At 45.5% G+C, this 27248-nt stretch overlaps 2 protein-coding genes across 2 annotated transcripts in view; one reads left to right on the top strand and one right to left on the bottom strand.

Moving 5' to 3' along the window:
* Nucleotides 1-537: 537 nt before the first annotated feature.
* On the bottom strand, nt 538-15323 carry DUSP19 (dual specificity phosphatase 19). The gene is made up of 4 exons (XM_040441259.1): nt 14982-15323; nt 13218-13264; nt 11621-11773; nt 538-862 (listed from the first exon to the last, which is right to left on the bottom strand). Exons 1-4 carry the CDS (start codon nt 15205-15207, stop codon nt 638-640), a joined length of 651 nt encoding a protein of 216 aa, XP_040297193.1. The 5' UTR covers nt 15208-15323; the 3' UTR covers nt 538-637.
* Nucleotides 15324-15732: 409 nt separating this feature from the next.
* Nucleotides 15733-27248, top strand: part of NUP35 (nucleoporin 35) — a 34571-nt gene continuing 23055 nt past the window's right edge. The window contains exon 1 of the mRNA XM_040440148.1: nt 15733-15851. The gene's annotated coding sequence lies outside the window, so the exon portion shown is untranslated. The remainder of the gene's footprint in view (nt 15852-27248) is intronic.

Genomic DNA, 27248 nt, shown 5'->3' with positions numbered 1-27248 from the left:
CTGTCTGTAAGTTGATTGGTGGAGCGGCGGTGAGTGCTGCTGCTCCACCAATCAGCTTACAGTTAGCAGAGGAGAGGGAGGAGAATCGCTCCTCTCCCTCCTCGTCCCCTGCCTTTGAGGTGCTGCCGACAGCTTCATCGCAGACAAGAAAGTCATGCTGCGATTGTAGTATGCAGTGGCACAGCACCATTTAACCCCCCACATCCCGGAGGAAGCCCTTTAGCCCTTTGGAAATACGGCCCTGCCACAGTGATAATGCAACCTAAATTGGCATGCTACAGATTCCAGATATGCACCGTATTTCTGTGCAGGTATTTTGCATGTGTGTAAGAACTGGTCAAGTCTCATCCATTTTGCTGCTCCATTTGAGTACCCTGCAGATTTTCTGCCTTCAGATTCCCTATGGAGAGTCCACAGGAACATACCCCAAAGTTAATTTTTTTTTCCACCACAGTAATTGATTGCTTACGCTACAGATTGGTGGCGTTTGTGGATTTGTGTGAGTCTCATGACATGATCTCTGACTTTCCAAAAAACTGTACTACACACATCTTTATTTAAAAAAAAAAACACAAAAAAACAGCGTAACTACAGATAGGACACAAACACGGCTAAATTGAAATCATCCCAATGTATGTCAGTCATTTTTTTCATGGATTCCATCTGTTTGTCTTCTACTGTCGTCTTGGTACTTGTGGAGCTGTTCCATGAACCCAGAATTCGGACACACTGCGGGTCTTGCATTTTTTACTATTGAAAAAGCTCTGGCGAAATTAAGTTTTTCGCTGTACATCAAATAACCAATGATTATTGCCGGTGCACGAGACACTCCTGCATTACAGTGGACAAGCACCACACCATTCTGCAAAGAAAAAGAAATGTTCAGTTGCATTAATACAATCTCCCCGGTGCACAGGCATCTAGTCGAAGGGGGGAATTTATCATGAGGATGATATTTGAAGCCAGTTTTGCTTGAGTCTGTGTTGGAGTGCTTAATGCCACATTTATCAAATGTCTCATGTTACTTGATAAATTTGTCTTCTCCTTAACGCAGCGATTTTCAGGTTTTGGGTTTTAATTTTTTGCTCCCTGCCTTCCCGGAGCCATAACTTTTTTTATTTTTCCATTCACATAGCCATATGAGGGCTTGTTGTTTGTGGAACATGTTGTACTTTCTAATGCCACAATTTATATGGCATACAATGTAAAAAAAAATCTAAATGGGGTGGAACTGCGATTCCGCCACCGTTTTATGGGTTTTGTTTTTACGGCGTTCACTATGCGGTAAAACTGACTTGTGTTCTTCATTCTCCAAGTCAGTATGATTACCGCATATGCAGTCGTTTTTGTTAATACCATTTTGGCATGTGTTTGACTTTTTGATCACTTTTTATAAAATTTTGTTTGGGAGGTAAAGTGATAGAAAATAAAATTCATCATTTTTTTTTTAGTTACGCCATTCACCCTATGGGATAACTTTTTAAAATATTTTAATCAGCATTTTCACATGCGTCGATGCTCATGATGTTGATTTTTTTTTATGAAGTATTGTTTATTTTGGTGAAGACGGAATTATTTAGAATTTTTATATATGGATTCCTTCTCAAACAGTTGATTGGTGGGGGTCCTGGGTGTCGGACACCCACCGATCACATACTGAGTACTCAGTATTAAAGTCTCCGAAAAACCCCATTTAACTTTTCAATGATATTCTGATTTATTGAGATGCACCTGCATATCAACTCCAAGGAAAAAAGCTAAATGTCACCACACATTTGTACAAAATATAAATACATCTTTATTAGTACATGCTTATATCATAAAATAGTTAAAAAATCTACCCACATCCTGGAACATTAAGGAAGCAACATATGTTGGGGTACCCCTCCCCCCAGCACCCTAGTCTGTATTATCTTTTCTAGGCACCTTCTACCAATTGCTTATTTAATAGTGGCTATTATATGCATGAGCTAGGGGCTGAGGTTTGATGAAGGTTGTTAACACTTGAATTTGATCGTTTCTTTATAATAGTTTTTTCTTGAATTATCTCTACACAACCCCCATACCATTGCAAGTCCTTTATGGTTAGATGGGTTTTCCCATTATGAATAGTTTTTTTGAGATCAGAAGGGATTTTGGACAGCAGTATCTGTATATGGCATGTCAGTAATGTCCTAAGGCTACTTTCACACTTGCGGCAGGACGGATACGACAGGCTGTTCACCCTGTCAGATCCGTCCTTCCGCTATTACGCCGGACCGCCGATCCGTCCCCATTGACTATAATGGGGATGGGGGCGGAGCTCCGGCGCAGCACGGCAGTGCAAGGCGAAAGGCCGCCGGACTAAAAGTGCTGCATGTCCGGCGGCCTCTCACCGCGAACTGCCGTGCTGCGCCGGAGCTCCGCCCCGTCCCTATTATAGTCAATGGGGACGGAGCGGCGGCACGGCGAAATAGCGGAAGGACGGATCCGACAGGGTGAACAGCCTGTCCGATCCGTCCTGCCGCAAGTGTGAAAGTAGCCTAAGCTGTCAGTATGCTTTAAACCTATTTTATGATATAAACATGTACTTATAAAGATGTATTTATATTTTCTACAAATGTGTGGTGCTATTTTGCTTTTCTGCTTGGAGTTGATGTATACCAGCTAGCCCAGCGATTGTGGCGCCAGATTTCACAGTTTGTTATTCAAGAGTGTCCCCTCCCTTTGCATCGCAAACAACTGATTATGGGGCTTAAAGAGGACCTTTCACTAGATTAAAAAATCTAAACTAACTATACAGACACGGAGAGCGGCGCCCAGGGATCCCCTGCACTTACTGTTATCCCTGGGCGCCGCTCCGTTCTCCCGGTATAGCCTCCGGTATCTTCATAGTTAGGCTCCACCCAGTGGAACCTGCCGGCGTCTCCTTCTCCCAGGCTGTAGCGCTGGCCAATCGCTGCGCTCAGCTCATAGCCTGAGAGAAAAAAAAAACTCTCAGGCTATGAGCTGAGCGCTGCAAAAAAAAAAAAAGTGGCCCCATGTTGTAGGCAGAGTCAACATAACTAGGTGGGGCCAAATACCACAGTTCAGCATTAAATACTGCCGCCCCAGTTGCAATATTAAACTGCATCACTGTCCTGAGGATGGCAATACAGTTGAAAGCAGGAGGGCACTTTCCGCCGCTGACCAAGTGTATAAGTACCTGATTTTCCTAGCATTAATTAATGCTGAGAGCATCAGATCGCTATGCACTTGGAGGAGGGCCTGGCTGGTCCCCTGGGCATCGGCCCACCAAAAAATGTCCTTGTGGGGTCTATTGCCAGTTCGCCCCTGGGTCTGAGCTGCGATACCTATGTACAGCACTGTGCTTGGTAAGCTGTGAGGAGGCTGAGGTGCTCCTCAACAAGATGATCTGCGAGGGTCCCAAGTGTCAGACCCCCACCCAATTAGATATTGGTGACCTATCCTGAGGATAAGTCATCAGTATCAAAAAGTCAGAAAACCCTTTATTGACAGCTGTATTGTAATGCTAGGGGCTTAAATAAGGCAAGATAGCAACACTGTACACACACACAGATAATGAAGGATGACCAAACACAATGCCTCTCCCCTCTGCCAATCCCTTCACTGGCTCCCCATTGCCCAACAAATTCACTTCAAAGTACTAACAAATACATACAAGGCCGTCCATAACCTGTCCCCTCCCTACATCTCTGAGCTACTTTCCCGATACACCCCCACACGCACTCTCCGATCCTCACAAGACCTCCTTCTCTCCTCTCCTCTTATTGCCTCTTCCCACAATCGACTCCAAGATTTATCCCGTGTATCCCCCATACTCTGGAAGTCGCTACCCCAACATATCAGACTCTCACCTACAGTGGAATCCTGTAGTGGCCTCACGGACTAAGCGTGGGCACTACACGAGGGTCAATTGGGGTGTGCGTGACTTCTCTTCACTAGGGACAGGAGTGTCATTTCCAGCTGTGCATATGTTATGTGAATTGTAAAGTATTGTTGTTTTTATATGTAATGTTTTTCCCTGTATTATGTAGTATCAGGCCTAGTCCCTGTAGTTAGTCATCCTAGACGCTAGAGGGAGCTAGAGTAGCCTTAGGATAAGTATTCCCAGACAGGGAAGGGGGTCAGTTCGGAGGTCGAGTGGAGAGAGTTCAAAGTCAGGGGTCTGCTGAGACCAGTGAGGAGGACAAGCCAGAGCCTCCCCCTGACATGCAGCTGGACAGCCCAGGCTGTTAGCTGTAACCAGGGGGCTAGTCGAGGGATCCTAGCCTACCTGTGGATCAAGAGAGCCTAGGTTAGCTCTGAAGACACCCCAGTAGCAGGATAACGCCTCCTGGGGAAAACCAGCAGTTATCCTCCCTTCCATTCCAGTCAACACCAGGTCAGATAAGTACCATGATGGACAGAGTTATATAGAATGCAGCAAGTGCGATCTTGGAGAAGGAACGATATACCAAGGATAAAAGCCAGCATCTAGGCATCCGGGCCTTGGGATCCAGCCAGCTAGAATAGCTGAAGGGGATAGAGCAGGGTTGCACTGTAAAGCAATCATCATTGTGTTCCTCCAAGTATCTTGCCTGTTTATTTCCTGCCACCATCTGAAGTCTACCTGTTTGTGAAAGAACTGTCTGAGGAACTGCCTTACAACCATCCATAAATTGAACTGTATGTGTAAAGTTTGCACTGTGAGTTTCCAGTAAAAAGACATTTGGTTTATCTACTGATTCCTCCATTATTCCATCTGTCACTACACGGTGTGCCACCGTTCCATTGGCACTGGCGTCACGAACCTTAAAGGGACCTTGCCCCGGGCACATAAAACACCTGCAACATCCAGGGCACCTCATCCAACATCAGGCCTGGTCCCTAAATACCGAGTGTGCCCCAGAGGACTTTTGTGCCAGCCTCTCCTTCACTGCTGTATACCTGCCCAGGGTTTCCATACAGAACTGTGAGTAACCCTCGCTTGCCATTGACCGTGACCTCACATTCGCATTACCCTGCAGGTCTGGCGTACCGCAATCCTTCAAAAGAAACCTGAAAACCCACCTCTTCAGACAAGCCTACAACCAGTGACTCTGCTGCCTCCATACCGCCATGACCAACTTAACCCGCACCTACTGTGTCCTTCTCCAATACCATGTAGATTGTAAGCCCTCACGGGCAGGGCCCTCTCTCCTTCTGTACCAGTCTGTAACTGCTTAGTGCACTTGTCTGTATTATGTATGTGCATCATATGTACAGCGCTATGGAATGAATGGCGCTTTAATAATAAATAATAATAATCGGTCGGACACCTGGCACCCCCACTGGTCAGCTATTACCTGCTGGCACTGGAACCACCAATGAGAATGGAGCTGGTAGCACAGCTCAATTCAAAGTGCTGTGGATGTATTGGGTTACTGGGGTTTGGCAAACTCCTTTAATACCAAACAAGATCTTCACTTTTGAAGGTGTTTTTTCCTTAAAATTAGCGACAGATTACCTGACCCAGAGCGGCCCTTTTAGGCCCCATTCACACCACCTTATGGTCGCCGTGGATGTGTTGTAGACTGCAAACAGCGGGTCCACAATGCGCTGGCTTTGTGAACTCCCTGCTGCGGTACAGAACCTTTGACTTGAAGGAGTCCACAATCCGCAAGATACAGCAATAGATATGTCCTATTTTTTGTGGAGCAGGGGCACGGATTGGAAGCACATGGAAACATTTGGGAGTCCTGCCATGGGCTTCCGGGTCAGTGCCACCACACAGCTAATGGTAGGACATATCTTTTGCTGCATCGTGCAGAACGCGGACACTTTAAAGTCAATGAGTCCGCACCGCAGCATGGAGTTCACATGGCCGATGCCTGTGTTTTGTGGAGCGGTATTCGCGGTCCGCAACACAGGCACGGCGGCCATACGTTTGTTTGAATGGGCACTTACAGAAACAATGCTGGACGGGTCTGCAGACATTTTTCTTTCTAGAAAGAGGGTATCTCACCAATCAGACATTTACGCATTTCATGAATATCCTTTAAGAACTCAAACATGATGAGACAATTATTTATTAAAGTCATGCTAATGAGGAGCGCCGAGCGGTAATAGTTTATAGTTTTCTCATGCATGACGTAACTAATTCATGAGTTAAATGGATAATAGCTGATTAAATATGAACACTTTCAACACTTCATAAAATCGCATAACAGTTTTTGTAATTGGAAAGCCCACAAAAAAGTTCTCTTTCACGCCGTACTGAGTGATAGAGTCACTGAATGCTTTTCATGTATACAAAACGGAAAACTTCCACGTTTCAGCGCTGGTATGTAACCCAAGTGCGGTCATTTTGCAAAGTGGGATTCAGATGTCGTGTAAATTACGCTCCACAAAGGAAGAAGACACCACACACAACAAAGAGCAGTGCAATCTAATCTTCCAAGATGTTAATCTGTGATAGATAATCCACGTTAGATCTGATGAGAAGTTAATTCCATATAAAGACAGAAACCCCTAATGTCTGGTAATGAATACCTGGAATTATTCACAGAGGTCTGTGGAGGGTTAGAAGACGTGAAGAAACAATTCACTGATTACTGCTTATATAGAGTGTCAGCCGCACTCCTGATTATATAGAGTGTCAGCCGCACTCCTGATTATATAGAGTGTCAGCCGCACTCCTGATTATATAGAGTGTCAGCCGCACTCCTGATTATATAGAGCGTCAGCCGTACTCCTGATTATATAGAGCGTCAGCCGTACTCCTGATTATATAGAGTGTCAGCCGCACTCCTGATTATATAGAGTGTCAGCCGCACTCCTGATTATATAGAGTGTCAGCCGTACTCCTGCTTATATAGAGTGTCAGCCGCACTCCTGATTATATAGAGTGTCAGCCCTACTCCTGCATATATAGAGCGTCAGCCCTACTCCTGCATATATAGAGCGTCAGCCGTACTCCTGCATATATAGAGCGTCAGCCGTACTCCTGCTTATATAGAGCGTCAGCCGTACTCCTGCTTATATAGAGCGTCAGCCGTACTCCTGCTTATATAGAGCGTCAGCCGTACTCCTGCTTATATAGAGCGTCAGCCGTACTCCTGCTTATATAGAGCGTCAGCCGTACTCCTGCTTATATAGAGCGTCAGCCGTACTCCTGCTTATATAGAGCGTCAGCCGTACTCCTGCTTATATAGAGCGTCAGCCGTACTCCTGCTTATATAGAGCGTCAGCCGTACTCCTGCTTATATAGAGCGTCAGCCGTACTCCTGCTTATATAGAGCGTCAGCCGTACTCCTGCATATATAGAGCGTCAGCCGTACTCCTGCATATATAGAGCGTCAGCCGTACTCCTGCATATATAGAGCGTCAGCCGTACTCCTGCATATATAGAGCGTCAGCCGTACTCCTGCTTATATAGAGCGTCAGCCGTACTCCTGCATATATAGAGCGTCAGCCGTACTCCTGCATATATAGAGCGTCAGCCGTACTCCTGCTTATATAGAGCATCAGCCGTACTCCAGCAGCAGGTGGGCAGGGGAGTGACTATAGCTCTGAATTAAATATACGCTGGACTCAATGACATCACGCTGGACTCCAATCAGCTCATTAGCATGCGGCATCTTTGTGTGTATATTATGAGATAACCATCTGTCACACCAGTAAGTGAATACATCTAAGGTACTTTTTAGTAGTTAATGATTGAATATAATTAGTTAGATTATAATCAAATATCCACATGACAGGTTCCCTTTAACTCCAGTCCTGGTTCCCAGTGAGATCTGTTCTTGTTTGTAGCAAAATGCATTTGGAGAAAACACCATTCACAGAAATATGAAAACACCCATAAATAGATATATATACATTAAAGGGAGTCAGTCAACTCCCAAATCACTGTTAGGGTGCATTTACACAAACATTAAAAAAACAGCAGCCAAAAATGGCCCGTTTTTAATAGCCTTTTTCTAGCAGATGCTTTTTAAAAGACAGCCATTAAAGGGGTAGGCCCATCTTACACATTGTTATCATATGAATAGGATATGCCACCAATGTCAGATAGGTGCGGCTCCCACACATCTCTAGAACAGGGCCCCAAATTGAACAAGGGTGCAATGCGCAAGCATGGCCACCTTCCATTCACCCTCCGGCTACTTCCGTAACTCCCACAGAGATGAATGGATTGTGGCCGCGCATGTGTGGTGTGTCCTCCTTCGCTTTGGTTACACACAAACCATTTTTTGAAAAAAGCTGCAGTTTTGGATGTGTTTGTGCAAAAAGTCATAAGTGGATTACGCAAACCATCGATTTCAACTAAATTTGGTATACACATCCCTTGCTACCCGGAAAGAAATCTTGTGTGGGGGGGGGGGGGGGGGTGTCACAGCTTTTTAGCACGTACCGTTCCAGAGATATTCCCAAAAAATTCAAATATGGCACATCACATGACCAATAGAAGCCTGCAGGTTTTTCTCTTCATATCCCAACTGCCATACACATGGTCACATGTCCCTTATCAGCCAATAGAAGCTCGCAGGTACTTAGTCTCCACATACACAGTTTTACACCAGGTTTCCATAACAACCCAGCCATTTTTCTTCACTGCTGCAGGTCAGCTTTGAAGGGGCAGGGCACTGTGGATGACACTGTTAAGGGAGTGGAGTGCTGTGGAGGTGACAGTCTAGGGGGAAGGTAGGGTGGCCATTCAGGCCACCCTCAAAAGACGGACTTAAAAACCCCAGGCCGCGCTAAGCCATGCCCCAATCCGGTTTGGCCACGACCCCTCCCACTCCGCAGCCGACAGGGATTAAAAAAAGGAAGGTAAAAATCAACTTCTGTCAGCTGCAGGGGTGGGAGGGATGGTGAATTTCTCCTTGCAGCTCACACTCAGACAACACAGTGCTGCTGTCTGAGAGTGAGCTGTTCAAAAGGACATCCCTGCGTGAGATATTCCTAAAAAATGCATTAGCCAATAGAAGCCTGGTCACATGACCCTTATCAGCCAATAGAAGCTCGCAGGCCCTTAGTCTCCACATACACACAGTTTTACACCAGGTTTCCATAACAACCCAGCCATTTTTCTTCACTGCTGCAGGTCAGCTTTAAAGGGGCAGGGTGCTGTGGATGACACTGTTATAGTGGATTCTGTCGATATCTTTTAATGACATACACAAACATTAAATGAAATAGATGAAATATACCCATGCGAAGCCGGGTCCTTCTGCTAGTGGAAAATATAAAAGAAGAACATATATTTCTCCTTTCTGCTGGATACACTTCTGGCTTAAAAAACAGCATCAAACATTGCAGCCCAGATTTACTAATCTTAAAGAAGGTGTAAACTTAGGCAGACAGTTTAGACCTGCACCAGATCTATCGCAGGGGCTCAGGCTGGATGATAAATGCGGTTGGCTAGATCAAGAGAAAGTTATGTGATTGGACAAATGGAAACTGTGTCTCTAACCCTCTCTGTCTTTTAGACAGAGTTTTACGCCAGAATTGTGGTGCAATTTTTGGAGCAAAATGGTGCATCTTAGACCTTCCCCTTTCCTGTGAAGCCTCGCCCTTTCCCATAAGCATGCCCCTGTCAAACATGTCTAAAAAGAGGGTAGAAAACCTAGATGCGCCAATTTGCAGCACTTTTTAAAAACATTTTTGGCTCCGACACATTAGTAAATTTGGGCCACTGTATTTTTTTTCCTCCAAACCAGTTGTGTGTGAAACCATCCTTAAAATTATTTGCTCCATTTTTCCTCCCTGTTGATGGGTTGACCGAAGTTTGGATCATCTGCAGGTTTTCGATCTGTTATTGGAAAGTATCTTATTGTAAAGGTAGAAATTTTGTGAATAGGTAGATACTAGGATTTTTTTTTTTAATCAACAGTAGATCCACCAAAATGGATACTACACTTTATACAGACTGTGTGAGACATATCTCTTTAACCCAGGGGCATGGCTATAGTTGGTGCAGAGGTGGCAGTTGCACAAAGGCCCTGGTGCCTAAGTGTGCCCAATGACCCCTCTGCTATTGAAAACTACTACAGTATTTTAAAAGGTAGTTGAGGGGACCTGTTTGTCACGGTCTAGTGTGAGAGGGGAACCCCACACCGAACGTAGGAGGGAAAGGGGAAAGGAAATAAGGCCTGAAAACTAGGGAAGGAAGATGGACACCTCCTAGTGAAAACCCTAACCAAAGCCCTGAATGACTACCAGTATGAACAGACCCCAAAAGGTAGGTGAGTTCATACACAGGAATACCTAAAGTCCTATCTAACCCTAAAGGACCCTAGTACTAGTGACAGGAATGAGACATCCTGTTCCTCCAAAAGGAAGGATGAACGGGAGTTTCCCTAAGGCCTAAAACAAAACTACAAAGAAATGCAAAACAGAGAAAAGCCAAAATACAGAGGGAAAGGACACACTTAGCTTCCAAGAAGCTATGGCAGCACCAGGAACTCAGCTGAGATCCAAACACCAGCTATCCACAGGTCCAACTGAAGTTATAAACCGCACAGCATTGTGGGAGAGACAACTATAAATGGGGAAAGTTAAATGACAACAATAGCAACACCTGGAAGTTAAGGGTGTGACCCGTACCAGAAACAACACTGACACTTATTGATCCACGAGGTAAACATGTCAGATCAAACCACGTGTTGCCAGTCTCAAAGATCTCCTGCCACTCACTGTCACGGGGACGTCCGTATGTCTCGGTACGTCTGTGACACAGTTGCAGATTTTGCACTGTTACCCACTCAATAACCCCCCCAAGGGCTCATTCACACGACCATATGATCGCCATACCTGCGCTGTGGACTGCAAATAGCAGTCCGCCATGCACTGGCCTTGTGAACTCCATGCTGCGGTGCAGACCCATTGACTTGAATGGGTCCGCTATCCGCAATATACAACAACCACGTAATAATGATTCAGGAGCATCTATTCTTATGACTATGTTGTACCATTCCTTTATTATTCCTGCTAGAGGTTATGAATGATTTGCCAGCAGTTTGCAATGAAGGTCCACATGGGTGTTGCCAGTTTGGGGGGGGTCCCTGCACCATCTTATATTGGCAGCACTGATTGGATAGTGTCAGACTGTGCAGGGACTCACCCCCAACTGGTAAGACCCATCTCAACTTTCATTGCAACCTGCTTGTAATTAAAGGGGTTCTCCGAGCTTTTAATATTGATGACCTATCCTCGGGATAGGTCATCAATATCAGATCAGTGGGGATCCGACACCCAGCACCTCCGCCGATCCGCTGTATGAGGAGATGGTGCGTGCAGTGTGCATGTGCCGCCTCCTGCCTCTCTTCCTGCTCTGCTGCTGCTTTACCATAGACATAGCATAGCAGGATAGGTCATCAAAATTAAAAGCCCGGAGAACCCCTTTAATTCATTACTTCTAGCAGGAATAATAAAGGAATGACACATCATTGAGTCATAAGAATTGATGCTCCAGAATTGTCATTACAAGGGGGAAGCAAGTAGGAGACATGTCGGGAGATGTGACAGATCCTCTTCAAGGTAACAGATTCCCTTTAAACTAGAGCGATGTCTCATCGTGCTTTTCGGAATATAAAATGTTTCTGGCTATAGATATGGTACACGACCTTCTAATGAGGAAGCAAAATATCATTACCTGTAGCTTTGCCTCCTCTATGAAATCAAAGCATTCTGGGAAATAAGATGTTATATCAGTCTCTGGAAGATCAAGGATGGAAAGTTTCTTATAGGTGAATTCATCTGGAAAAACATTTTCTACTCCATATGCCACGTTCAAGACGTGTGTGACCTACAGAGAAAAGCACATGTATGTAAGCTCCGAAAGTGAAATCTGGACAGGGATTCCATATACTGTATGAACACTGATACGCAAATGTGATTAGGTGGCTTACTACAATCGGTAAACCTCTGTTCACACTTAATGGGCTTCACATGGCTTTTTGACAGCACGAATAGGGCAGTCTGCAGAGCTACTGTGGCCTACAAAACGAATGGAGCCTTGACAGACTCCACTAAGGTCCATCAGGTTTTGCCGGTCTCTGTTCCGGTAGAATAGTCATGGCCCCATATAAACTGAAGCCATGGGACCCCGGGGTGGGTGCAGTGCTGATCTCGTTATTCTGTTCCTGACATGAAAACACTGAATTTCATGCAGCCACCACTAGAGGGAGCTCAGCGAAGAGGTGTTTCCACCTTCTATTGCAGTCAACTGTGACTGTGTAAATTCCTATATTCTGAGCTCCCCCTAGTGGTGGCTTCATGTAGATTGTTTTATAGAACACTGGGGGAAGCAGCAGACATAGCGCTGTCTGTGGAGAGATTTACCAATGTATTTATGGCAGTGTTCAGGATAAATGTACTGGTTCCACTTTTTCCAACATAGAAGTTGGATAGAGGAGTCTGGCTGCAGCTTTCTCTCCTTTCCTGTCATTCTCTACATACAGTATGCATGCTTGTGCATATATCCAGCTTTAACCATTTAACAGGATGGCCGATGGTAGACTATTGTCTGCTGAAAGCGTGATCTGTGCCGTTGACAAATTTCATCCATGGTCAGCAAAGAATACTAGTGTATGGCATGACTGGCTGAATTTGGCTGATTATTGCAAGTATGGTGTGTTTTTTTCTAAACTGGATCCCTACGGCCTCATGAACGTGTGCCAGCCGTCTCCGCACTGCAGAAAGGTAGTACATGCAGAGGCACGGACAAAAAAACCCATGGTGTGGGCTTTCGATCTGTGCCTCCGTTCCGCACTGCACCATATCTTCCGGATTGTGGACCCATTCAAGTGAGTGGGTCCGCATCCATAATACGGTGCGCCCACGGCCAGTGCCCGTATATTATGGACTTGCTTTTTGCGTGGACCTGCTACCGTCGTGTGCATGAGGCCTAATGGCAGTTGTTGCACATAGGACTGGTTGTATGAACAATCCCATAGACCACCAATCGACCAAATCTTCTCTCACGTGCACGGCCGGCCTTAGGAACAGTCTTCCCTTTCAATAAAGCCAGGAAACATCGTAGGGATGAGAGAGGACTGTCTGGCTGCAGTAAAATGACCCGAATTGTATTCTTGTTCTTTTAAAAGCATTGATTACCTATCTACTGGATATTCTAAATAAGAAATGAGAGAACCCAATGTGCTGATAGATAGAATTAAGCTTAAATTTCATTCCTCCTGCCCATTACATTCCTTCCACCGTCCACTACTGCCAGGGCTGCTTTTTTTTACCTTATACTTTTTCAGTACATCATGGTCCTGGGCAACATCTTGTGCTCCTAGAGATATAAAAGTATAAAAACAGAGCGAAACATAAATGTACAAAACACAAACCATCCAAAAAAAAAAAAGTGTTATGCAAATAAGGAGTTTCGATTTATACTTATTCAAACCTAAGTAATCTTTAAAGGGGTTTTCTAGGATTTTAAGACTGATGACCGAGTAAAGCAATAATGGTTAAGAGCAGCACCCACGGACCTTGTCGACACTACCGGAATGCCATAGCCTGTCCACGATCCCCAGCGGTCCACAGATCAGCTATCAAACAACAGGTGACGGCAGCATCTCCAGAAGATCTTTATTCATCGTACATCCATGAATGTGTACAAAAAGTGCAACGTTTCGGGTACAAGCATGCTTGAAAAAGGCTACCATGTAGCTGAAACGTTGCACTTTATTGCTCTTTTTGTACACATTCATGGATGTACGATGAATAAAGATCGTCTGGAGATGCTGCCGTCACCTGTTGTTTGATTGCTATCCTCAGGATAGGTCATCAATAGCAGATCGGTTGGGGGTCTGCCGGTCATCTGGTTGAAGGGAAGGCCGCACTCCATGCAAGCACTGCCTTTCCTTGTGTGCTTACCTGCTCGCTGTCGACATCGGCCGTCCAGGCAGTGACCAAGGTCTAGTGTTGACCGAAACGTTGGCCAGTAAATTTGTATTCACCTTCTGGACGAATGCCATAACGATCAACTAATAAAAAAAGTATATTTGATACACCAGCAACTGATCGCCGTGGTCTATCTTCTACTATATGAACGTCAAAAATTACCACTGAGCCCCACTCGCACAAAAAGAAGAGGTGTGCCGTTCAACTTCTTGCACTAAATACAAGAAGCCATCCCATTCATTTCAATGGGGCAGTTGTTCCTATTCAAGTTTAGAGGAAAGATCTGATATTAATGACCTATCCTGAGGATAGGTCATCAATATTAAAATCCCTGAAAACCCCTATAAGTGTATAGCTGCATGGTGACACTAGTCCGCCAGGTTTTCAGGTTCACAGCAGTCTACTGGCTGGGGCTACATTGCGATCCTGCCTGAAATACCTTTTGCACGACCAGAGATCGCTATGTTGCAGTGCAGCCATTGAACTGAATGGGGTTGCAGCGTGACTTTCTGTGCAGCGTGTAAATTTCTGTGACAGCGACTCCAGAATTGTTTAAAAAAAAAATCCTACATTGTTGGATCTTTTTGCATTTCTGGGGTCGATCTGCTGCCACTTGTGAATTGCGCTGTGACCCCATTCAGTTCCATGGCTGCTACACAGAGATCTTTGGTCATGCGATGTGGGTAGGGGTGGGCATGGGAGCCCTGTTTTCATGATTGTGGGGGCCCGAGTAGTCAGACCCTCACCGATCAGACACTTCTAACCAATCATGTTGATAGGTGATATGTTTTCATTATGGATAAACTCCTTTACGAAGAGGTTCTTCAGCAGCTGCAGTTGTACTTTGCAGTTCTGTATCTTTGTTGCTACAGACCTTGTTTGAAAAGCCGGGTTTATATCCCTAAATGAAAGAAATAATAGAAGCGCTGCATTTCTCTTGAAAAGGGTTCTGCAGCAGCTGAGGTGTCTCCATTATCAAGCATAGTAGCAGTCACCAGGAGTTCTGTGCCCTGGATTCGACCTGTCGCAGGACCTCCCAGGTATACATTATACCCTATATCATCACAGGAATTGATATTATAACATCCTGTCGGGACGCTTACCAAGTAGAAGCCATGGCTTGATAACCCCAATCTGTAGGTCCAGGCTGAGGTCCTGCACGTATCCACAGGCTGGTCCATCCTGCTGATTGGGATCATCCACCACATGCACTAGAGAATCTTTCCAGGTCTCTATAATCCTCTTCCCGGATAAGGTTGTCACTCTCGTACATTGTTTCTTGAGTCTGTTTTTTGAGAAACCTTTGATTTCATCTCCCAGTGAGTGCATCCCATGGGTGTTCAGCCTACGATGCGCAGCAGAGGATTGCCACCACTGACTGGTATCTGCTCCTCTGCACCCATTGAAGTTCTTGTCTTCCTGTTATATATTCTAGGCCACCTGCCATTGGGCGTTGTGCTGCTAATTCTCATTGGTTTCTCTTTACAAGGCTGAAAGCTGAAGCCGCAGATCCCAGCTGCTGTGCAGTGAGAACAGAAAGTCTCTGGAAGACAGAATGGAAGGCCCCCCCCTGCTGGCAGCTGTGTGCTGCACACTTGTGTGGTCACAGAAATGCAATGTGTTGCAGGAAGTAAACTCTTTCACACGAGCGATACGGATTGTGTCAGGATCTGTCCAGGAAAAAACGGATGGTTTTGCACTCAAGTTCAATCAGCTTTTTTCAGCAATTGCGTTCAGTGTTTGTGTTTCCGTCTGAATTGTATCCGGATTGGATGCGTTTTTCACGCACGTGAATAACAATCTACATCTCCTACCATCCGGCATTGCATTCGTATTCTTTTCGTTTTTCGCTGCGATTTTTCCCGAACGCAAAATATACAGACCCAGGATTCAGTCTGGATACTATGCGTTCACAACACACATCGTATCCAGATGGAAAACTTGCTTGTGTGAAGGAGCCCGCAAGGGAAGAGGTAGGCAACCTCCGGCACTCTAGCTGTTTTGAAACTACAACTCCCAGCATGCATACTTGCTCTGCTCTTCTAAAAACTCTCATAGTTTCCCAATGGCTGGAGTGCTGAGGGTTGCTGACCCTTACCTTAGGGCAGTGTTCCCCAAACACCGGTCCGCAGCCCAGGACCGGGCCCTGGATGATTGTTTGCCTGCCGCGGCAATACAGACGAGGAGAGATGCTAGACGCATGCGTGCGGGACGCGCACGTCACACTCAACTTCAGGTGGCAGAGGAGGAAGGAAGGAGAGCGCTGCTTCCTTCTAACTGTGATGCTGGCCAGCCACTGCCACCAATGAAAAGCCTGATAAAGGGGGTGTGAGAGAGGGATTGGTTAGGATGTCACTGCCCCACCAATGGAAATAAACATGACGGGCCAAATGCCGAGGGCGGAATTCTTTCAGCTAGTACCGGAGGGAGGGAGCGGGAGAATGACCTTGGAGTGCAGTTCCTCTTCCTGTCATGTGCACCTTGAAAATATCACAGAGACAGACATCAGCAGAGCCCAGTACAGCAGAGCCCCTTGCAGCAGAGCCCCGTGCTGCAGAGCCCCTTGCAGCAGAGCCCCTTGCAGCAGAGCCCAGTGTTGCAGAGCCCCTTGCTGCAGAGCCCAGTGCTGCAGAGCCCAGTGCTGCAGAGCCCCTTGCAGCAGAGCCCAGTGCTGCAGAGCCCCTTGCAGCAGAGCCCAGTGCTGCAGAGCCCAGTACAGCAGAGCCCCTTGCAGCAGAGCCCAGTGCTGCAGAGCCCCTTGCAGCACAGACCAGTGCATTTAAATTATAAATGTAATCGTTATATAGTACACTGCTCAAAAAAATAAAGGGAACACTTAAACAACACAATGTAACTCCAAGTCAATCACACTTCTGTGAAATCAAACTGTCCACTTAGGAAGTAACACTGAGTGACGATCAATTTCACATGCTGTTGTGCAAATGGGATAGACAACAGGTGGAAATTATAGGCAATTAGCAAGACACCCCCAATAAAGGAGTGGTTCTGCAGGTGGTGACTACAGACCACTTCTCAGTTCCTATGCTTCCTGGCTGATGTTTTGGTCACTTTTGAATGCTGGCGGTGCTTTCACTCTAGTGGTAGCATGATACGGAGTCTACAACCCACACAAGTGGCTCAGGTAGTGTAGCTTATCCAGGATGGCACATCAATGCGAGCTGTGGCAAGAAGGTTTGCTGTGTCTGTCAGCGTAGTGTCCAGAGCATGGAGGCGCTACCAGGAGACAGGCCAGTACATCAGGAGACGTGGAGGAGGCCGTAGGAGGGCAACAACCCAGCAGCAGGACCGCTACCTCCGCCTTTGTGCAAGGAGGAACAGGAGGAGCACTGCCAGAACCCTGCAAAATGACCTCCAGCAGGCCACAAATGTGCATATGTCTGCTCAAACGGTCAGAAACAGACTCCATGAGGGTGATATGAGGGCCCAACGTCCACAGGTGGGGGTTGGGCTTACAGCCCAACACCGTGCAGGACGTTTGGCATTTGCCAGAGAACACCAAGATTGGCAAATTTGCCACTGGCGCCCTGTGCTCTTCACAGATGAAAGCAGGTTCACACTGAGCACATGTGACAGATGTGACAGAGTCTGGAGACGCTGTGGAGAACGTTCTGCTGCCTGCAACATCCTCCAGCATGACCGGTTTGGCATTGGGTCAGTAATGGTGTGGGGTGGCATTTCTTTGGAGGGCCGCACAGCCCTCCATGTGCTCGCCAGAGGTAGCCTGACTGCCATTAGGTACCGAGATGAGATCCTCAGACCCCTTGTGAGACCATATGCTGGTGCGGTTGGCCCTGGGTTCCTCCTAATGCAAGACAATGCTAGACCTCATGTGGCTGGAGTGTGTCAGCAGTTCCTGCAAGACGAAGGCATTGATGCTATGGACTGGCCCGCCCGTTCCCCAGACCTGAATCCAATTGAGCACATCTGGGACATCATGTCTCGCTCTATCCATATCACGGTCGGCGTGACTATCACATACGTGACACAGAGGGAGGGAACAAGGAAGGCCCTGCCCAAGTGAGAGGGAAGGTGGTGACCCCTGACTCACCTAGCGGCTGGCACCTGGCTGCCCTGACGTCCCTAGACGGGTTCCTCACCCGTTCGCCGATCACGTGCCTAAAGCCCTGGCTTTCCCTAAGCTGAGCCCTAGATAGTGAACAGGGCGGTGGGAACACTAGTCCGCACCACTAGCTCTAAAGGAAAACACCAAGGGAAGGACAGACAATACAAACTCAACATATAATCCCAGGTGGGCGACAACAGGAGACAACAAGAAGCCCAACAGGGATCCGGAGGGTAGCACTCTGGAACGACAACCAGGATTCACAACTCCAGTGGGTCAGTATAGATGTCCAGGCAGGAAGCTCTATAACTGGCAACTAGAGAAGTGTGAGGGGAGAATATAAGGAGGTTGGGAGTGGCAGACAAGAAACAGCTGAGGAGGAGAAGCTACGGATCCCTGATTGAGACAAAAAGGATAGCAAGGCAAACACAGAAAACAATCACTAAGAAACAACGTGATCTTTAGATATAGAGCGCGCAGCCACCCGCTGCGACCTCCTGACCCCGGGTATAACGGAGTCAGACGTGGCTCTTGATACCCTCGTGACAATCCACCAACGTCACGTTGCACCACAGACTGTCCAGGAGTTGGCAGATGTTTTAGTCCAGGTCTGGGAGGAGATCCCTCAGGAGACCGTCCGCCACCTCATCAGGAGCATGCACAGGCGTTGTAGGGAGGTCATACAGGCACGTGGAGGCCACACACACAACTGAGCCTCATTTTGACTTGTTTTAAGGACATTACATCAAAGTTGGATCAGCCTGTAGTGTGTTTTTCCACTTTAATTTTGAGTGTGACTCCAAATCCAGACCTCCATGGGTTGAAAAATTTGATTTCCATTTTTTTATTTTTGTGTGATTTTGTTGTCAGCACATTCAACTATGTAAAGAACAAAGTATTTCAGAAGAATATTTAATTAACTCAGATCTAGGATGTGTTATTTTTGTGTTCCCTTTATTTTTTTGAGCAGTGTATTATATATTTTAACATGCATCTTGTGTTTTGTTATGCGCGTGAATCAGTCAGCGCCGACCAGATTTGGAAATCTGCACTGCAGGTCAATTTCCTCGCGGAAACAATCTGCAAAGTGTACATGAGATTTGTGTAATCTCATACACCTTGCTGGTACTGTACTATGCTGTGGTTTTCCCGTGTCTAAAAACCTTGCATATTCCACAACTTTTACAGGAGGCCTAAGGGTTAGACTACATGGTGACGTGTTGCAGAAAAGTCGCACCACACAAAAATATGTGCGATTTGCTGTCCGCATCTTTTTTGGCCCTATTGAAGTGAATAGGTCCGCACCCGAGTCGCAAAAAATGCGTCTCGGATGTGGAACAAAACCACGGTCGTGTGCAAGAGGCCTAAAAGAACAACTTTTAGCAAATGAGGCAGTGGAAAAAATGGCTCAAGGGTCACTGAAATGTTTTTAGGCGGAAACCCTTTTGTCTGTGTGGGGGCCTGGTGTGATCCTTGCTATGGCGCCCTTACCTCTCTATGTACGCCACTGACAAGGATAGGGCAGTTCTATATAGGGCCAGATGTTCCGTTACGCAAAATGCGGGATGCACGCGGCCTGTATCCGTGTTTTGCGGATCCACAATTTGCGGACCACAAAAATGGCTACGGCCGTGGGCCTTAATGCTGTGCGATCCAGTCATAGGATGAGGAGGCCAGAACGGGACCTCTCACTGACACATGCTGCGAGTTCCTCGCATTCAACTCGTGTGTGACTAACCTAAGGGCATGTTCACACAGAATAGGTCCACTAAGGATTCTCTGCTAGCAGAAAAACTGCAGCACAGCTGGCGGAATTTTCCCTGCAGGCGTAAATTTTGCAAGTATTTTGAGGGTTTAAAATCCCCACCGCAAGTCAAGTATGCAGAAAATCCGCATAAAAGCCACTGGAAAAAAAAAATCTGCACTATTTATCATAGTTTTTGTGCATTTTTTTGTGGTTGCTGTTTTTGGTGTGGATTTTCTGTGTATTTTAACAACCCCATTGAAGTCTATGGAGAAAACAACATTACGCCAACAAAGTTCCCGAATTTGCAGAGATTTTCCCTTGTTTTCAGAGACAGTCCGGGCAAATTCCGTGCAGAGTTAGGCATTCCCAGGGGCGGGGTTTTTAATGTCTTGATTTTTACCAACCTAAACGTTACTAAGTATGCATCAGCCGCAGATCCGCACAAACAATTGATGTGCTGCAGATTTTTACAGTCCGCACAGGAGGGCAATTTTCACATGTACAAAAATAATCCACTGTTTTTATGCACGAAAATTCACAGCATGTGCAGAGGGGTAGTCCTACACTTAGTATCACAGAAAGTGATGTCATACCACTCATGTAAACGGGGACGTACAACATACCTCCCAACTTTTGAAAAGAAGAAAGAGGGACACTATGTGTGGCACGCAAAATTATTCCCCCTTTATGCCATCACACAGTATTTATGTCAGAATTGTGCCCCCCCTCACAGTAGCGATGCTCAGATATGTGCCCCCTCTCACTAGTTATGCCCAGATATGTGCCCCCCCCATAGTAGTTATGGCCGGATATGTGCCCCCTCACAGTTGTTAAGGCCGGATATGTGCCCCCTCACAGTAGTTATGGCCAGATATGTGCCCCCTCTCACTAGTTATGCCCAGATATGTGCCCCCCCATAGTAGTTATGGCCGGATATGTGCCCCCTCACAGTTGTTATGGCCGGATATGTGCCCCCTCACAGTAGTTATGGCCAGATATGTGCCCCCTCTCACTAGTTATGCCCAGATATGTGCCCCCCCATAGTAGTTATGGCCAGATATGTGCCCCCTCACAGTTGTTATGGCCGGATATGTGCCCCCTCACAGTAGTTATGGCCAGATATGTCCCCCTCACAGTAATATGCCCAGTTATGTGCCCCCTCACAGTAGTTATGGCCAGATAGGTGCCCCCTCACAGTTGCTATGGCCAGATATGTGCCCCCTCACAGTAGCTATGGCCAGATATGTGCCTCCTTCACAGTCATTATGCCCAGTTATGTGCCCCCTCACAATAATATTCCTAGATATGTGCCTCTCACAGTAGCTATGGCCAGATATGTGCCCCTCACAGTAATATGCCCAGTTATGTGCCCCCTCACAGTAGTTATGGCCAGATAAGTGCCCCCTCACAGTAGTTATGGCCAGATATGTGCCCCCTTTCACAGTAGCTATGCCCAGATATGTACCCCGTCACAGTAGTTATGCCCAGTTATGTGCCCCTTCTTAGTAGTTATGTCCAATTATGTCCCCCTCACAGTAGTTATGCCCAGTTATGTGCCCCCTCACAGTAGTTATGCCCAGTTATGTGCCCCTGACAGTAATATGCCCAGCTGTGCCCCCTTCACAGACAGTAAATAATAAATAAATAAACTCCACATACTCACCTTGTTCCCCAGCAGCAGCAGGACATGGGGGAAAATGATTGAGCAGGGAGCAGACGGACGGCTCTCTGCTTCATCATTACAGGCAGCTGTCTCTTAGTCCTATGGAAGCAAGGACAGCTGCCAGAAAGTGGGACATACCTCCCCCGTACTGGGACCGCGGGACAGCCACTGAAAACCGGGACTGTACCGCAGGATCCGGGACGGTTGAGAGGTATGCAAGTGCCAGCCCTAGCATCTCTGCTGTGCTCTCTCATTATCATAATGACAGCACAACAGGGGAGGCAGCTTGCGATGTAACCGTGTGCATGCTGCCTGCAAGCCCACTCTTATAATGATACTGACAGGCTAGTTCAGAGCCATTGGCTTGCAATGCCATGATACAGATATATTGAAGGGGGGGGGGGGGGGGGGGGGGAATAAAAGGAAAAATAAAATATGGTATTATAAAAGAAAAAAAACATAAATGTGTAAGGCCCTATTCACATGATTGTGTAAGGCCCTATTCACATGATTGTAAGGCCCTATTCACATGATTACCAAAAAATCGTATATATCACAAAAGACTTGTGGGAAGCTCACCAGAATAGAGCACGACCTGCTATCACCCCGTAGCTAATAATAATAAGAAATACAAAGAATGGTCGGCTCACAAGAAGTCAAATATAACTTATTTAATCCTCACTAATGAAATAACAATAACCCTTACGGATCAATCATATACAGACATAAGCAATAGATAATACCAATGTAGAATGACAAATAAAACAACATAAAATATCTAAAATGATCACGGCCCCTCCTTTGTAATGAGCTGCGGAGCTCTCGCAGCTCACAATTTAATATGGTGACTGCAAAACTTTATAGCCTTGGTTGTGATTCCCTATGTAAAGTCATCCAGATTTTGAACAAGGACACAAACTTGTGCGGCTTTCTGGTTAAGTCCAGTATGATTATGCGGTTATATTTGGTGCGTCTGATAGTTGTCAGTAACCGGCTTAGTATAGTGAATGGAAGTTCACTCACTCACATATGCGCCACACGGACATCCGATGTATGTCACTGTTGTATAAATGAAATGCGCTTCTTACCGGGTCCTTGTAGCTCGATCCGCAAAGCGATATCTGTTTGTATGTAAGCTACCCACCGGCGGCTCCACAGATGTTGTTTCACTGGTGGCGGCACTTCGCGCCTGCGCAGTGTGTGTTTCCGGACGCTGACAGCTCCACGAGTTGTTCCTCGCTGTTATCGTGACTCCGCGCACGCGTGCTTGGATTTTACAGTCGCCGAGTTGTATCAAGTTGTTTCCTTTTTTCTGTACTTAGTAGCACTCTGGATTTGACGGTATAAACATATAGCACAGGGACGCAGTCACTCTTATCACCAGACGCGTTTCAAAATCGCAAGGGTTTCTTCCTCAGTGGCACAAGAATTGTGTTAGCAAGGGGGACATGTCACTCTTTAAATAGAGCCTGAGCTTAATTTAAAACCTGGACCGGACCGTGACTTCTAATCATATAGCGTATACAATAGACCATTTTGTTTACATTTAGCTTAATAAGCCTATATCATTTTCCACATATAAACAATTGCTATAAGATAAACCTAACATTAGGTTTTTATAAAAACAGCGACATTTTAAAATTAAGTCTACAAAATTCTCAAAGTCATTCCTTGTATTACTATACATTGATTGGCACTGGCTGCTTTGCTTCAACTGATGGATTATCTGGTACCGGTGGGAGGATGCAGGACATGTCGACACGCTGGAAAACAGCCTGGCGTCGACATGTCATGTAAACCTGCCAACGGACCATCTATAGAAATCCAAAAATTTCCAGTTCAGAATTAAGTCCCTTGAGAATTCATAAATCATCTTTGACTCATACACTGACATCTTAGATATGAAGTCACCTCCCCTCCAATCTTTCTTAACAGACTGGAGAGCTGTAAATTTCGAACCTGTTGGATCACTGGCATGGTGTACTTTGAAGTGATTGGACAGCATATGTTTTTCAAAGCTCTTCCTAATGTTTATATGTTCAGATACCCTAATTTTAAGGGTCCTACTGGTGCGGCCCACATACTGTTATGCACATGGACATTCCAGCAAATATATTACACCCTCACAATTGCATGATAGTATTTAATTAATTTCCCATTCGTATGAATTAGTTTGGGAAATTACTTTCATCGTTTTTTTGGGGAACCTTGTTGTTCTACAATTACCACAGGTGCCGCATCTGTAGAACCCCTTTAAGGTCTTCCAATGTGTAATTATAGATGTTTGCTCTTGTTTCTTAATAGTGGGGGCTACCTGTAGTCCTAAATTAGCTGCTCTAGTATAGTTAATAGGTGGTTTATTTGGCAAAACAGTGGCCAAAACTTTGTCTTCTCGTAACATACGCCAATGTTTATTTACAACAGTAGACATTTTTTTGTATTCTGTATTAAAGGGCAATACTAGCTTAGATGATTCCTCTCCTTGATTGTTTCTTTTATCCCTTTCTTCAAAAAATGTGCGTCTATCTAAGTTCTTCACTCTATTTAATGCATCATCCAGTAATGCGGATGGATTATTGTTTTTCCATAAATTGGTTTTTCATAGATGTTGCCTCCAATTCAAATTGTTCTTTTTCTGTACAGTTGCGTTTCAGTCTACGAAACTGGCTGAATGGTACATTCAGCAGCCATCGAGGTAAGTGGCAGCTCGTGTTTAGAATGAAACTGTTCTTTGCTACAGCTTTTTGATATGTACTACATACAAATTTAGACTCCTTAATTTGTAAATAATATCTTGAATAAAAATAAAAATAATTATGTGTTAGTACATATCTAATGCTGTCCAAGATGAATTGCAACTGTTCTATTTTAAGATCTTTCCTCTGAGATAATATGGTATTTATCGCATGTATGCCATGTTCATTTACATCCAAATCAGGTGAACGGTGTAGGAATTACAACAGTTTCCATATGCGCCTCCAACTTGTAAAGGAACCAAAAGTAATGGGACAGAATAATAATCATAAATCAAACATTCACTTTTTAATACTTGGTTGCAAATCCTTTGCAGTCAATTACAGCCTGAAGTCTGGAACGCATAGACATAACCAGACGCTGGGTTTCATCCCTGGTGATGCTCTGCCAGGCCTCTACTACAACTGTCTTCAGTTCCTGCTTGTTCTTGGGGCATTTTCCCTTCAGTTTTGTCTCCAGCAAGTGAAATGCATGCTCAATCGGATTCAGGTCAGGTGATTGACTTGGCCATTGCATAACATTCCACTTCTTTCTCTTAAAAACTCTTTGGTTGCTTTTGCAGTATGCTTTGGGTCATTGTCCATCTGCACTGTGAAGCGCCGTCCAATGAGTTCTGAAGCATTTGGCTGAATATGAGCAGATAATATTGGCCGAAACACTTCAGAATTCATCCTGCTGCTTTTCTCAGCAGTCACATCATCAATAAATACAAGAGAACCAGTTCCATTGGCAGCCATACATGCCCACGCCATGACACTACCACCACCATGCTTCACTGATGAGGTGGTATGCTTAGGATCATGAGCAGTTCCTTTCCTTCTCCATACTCTTCTCTTCCCATCACTCTGGTACAAGTTGATCTTGGTCTCATCTGTCCATAGGATGTTGTTCCAGAACTGTGAAAGCTTTTTTAGATGTCGTTTGGCAAACTCTAATCTGGCCTTCCTGTTTTTGAGGCTCACCAATGGTTTACATCTTGTGGTGAACCCTCTGTATTCACTCTGGTGAAGTCTTCTCTTGATTGTTGACTTTGACACACATACACCTACCTCCTGGAGAGGGTTCTTGACCTGGCCAACTGTTGTGAAGGGTGTTTTCTTCACCAGGGAAAGAATTCTTTGGTCATCCACCACAGTTGTTTTCCGTGGTCTTCCGGGTCTTTTGCTGTTGCTGAGCTCACCGGTGCGTTCCTTCTTTTTAAGAATGTTCCAAACAGTTGTTGTGGCCACGCCTAATGTTTTTGCTATCTCTGTGATGGGTTTGTTTTGTTTTTTCAGCCTAATGATGGCTTGCTTCACTGATAGTGACAGCTCTTTGGATCTCATCTTGAGAGTAGACTGCAACAGATTCCAAATGCAAATAGCAGACTGGAAATGAACTCTGGACCTTTTATCTGCTCATTGTAATTGGGATAATGAGGGAATAACACACACCTGGCCATGGAACAGCTGAGAAGCCAATTGTCCCATTACTTTTGGTTCCCTAACAAGTGGGAGGCACATATGCAAACTGTTGTAATTCCTACACCGTTCACCTGATTTGGATGTAAATACCCTCAAATTAAAGCTGACAGTCTGCAGTTAAAGCACATCTTGTTCTTTTCATTTCAAATCCATTGTGGTGGTGTATAGAGCCAAAAATGTTAGAATTGTGTCGATGTCCCAATATTTATGGACCTGACTGTAGACCATTCTGCTCTGCTCCTCCTGCTCTATAACCTGCACTGCATGCTCACTGTGACGGGTTCCTTATAAATGAGGGTGGTCTCCATGCACACTGTAGTTTCTACAGACCGACCAGTAGTAGATTTGCACCATATGAGTCTAAGGTGAATGTAACAATTTCAATATAACTGAAGAGATTGTCCGAAATAGTAATATTGATGGTTTTTCCGTAGGATAGGCCATCAGTATTAGGGTGGTGGGTGTCAGCACCCCCACTGATCAGCTGTGAGGCCGTGGTGCTCCACTCTGCTCTGCAGCTTCTTCATTGCTCCGTACAGCAGTAATACCTTTGGCGCACACACTGAAGTCATTATGAGCCATGAAAGAGATGGTTCTGATAAATTCTATCTAGAATGTGATTTCCCCTCTCAGATACACCACCATGCCGTGGTCACTCTTCATGGTATGAACTATTCATCTAATTTTGTTTCATTTAGTTCTGAAAGGATGGGAACTGATCAACAGAAAAACACCAGCTTCGCCCTGTACTTCCTGACATGCTTGACATCCCAGCGCCTGAGCCGCCACTTCTTGAGGGACTAGGTAAGAGCAATAACCCCCTCACAGGAACATCTGTGGCCGGCTCCGTCACCATCATGATGACTGCTGGCCTATGGTAGGTAACATTTATAAGTTACTCTATGGACCACATCTATTAATGCTGCCTAATATTTACACAGTGTAAACGTAGTCACGAGATGCGCCAAATGTATCACAGTGGTGCACGCTGTGTGACAGATTTGGGCATCTTGCGTGACATTAGGTTCGTTTCTTTACTTTACGCCAGATCAAGGTTAACTTAGTTTTGGGCATTATTTTGCACCCACAAACTGGCGCACTCCATTATTAGCTCTGGTAGCTTTTATACATCTACCTGGCCACGGCCCCTTCTCTACACTCTTTACAAAGTGTCTTGTGAGGAGCAGGAAAGCATCTAAAACCATGACTAACGTAACGCCCATGGAATTGGTGGCGAATAGTAAATCTGCCCCTAATAATAAGGATTGATGAGGAGACAGCGCTATGGCACTGCTGGACCTCACTATTCTGCAATTTCTGTATCTGTAGAGTAGAATTTACACCACACATGGAAATAGCAGATATCAAATAACTTATCTTTCTTTCTTTCTTTCTTTCAGCATTTGACTATTCTGGAGGAAAAAATCCAGTCTAAACATCCTCTGGACAAAGAGCCAGTATAGCTGCGAAATGACAAGCACGAAGCCGCAGAACTGTTAGCAAAGAAAGAAACTCCCCCAAAATGTTCCTCTTATTTTACCCCATAACCCCCCTTAAAAAAAAATTAAAAAAAATTCTCCCCTTCCCTTCTCCTAAGTACCGCTGTGTTCTGCTATGTTACCGTCTCTAGAAAGGAATACCGCCACCATAGAGCATGCC

The sequence above is a fragment of the Bufo bufo genome, chromosome 7 (assembly GCF_905171765.1).
Source record: "Bufo bufo chromosome 7, aBufBuf1.1, whole genome shotgun sequence".
NCBI lineage: Eukaryota > Metazoa > Chordata > Amphibia > Anura > Bufonidae > Bufo > Bufo bufo.
This window is presented reverse-complemented; position numbering and strand designations above follow the sequence as displayed.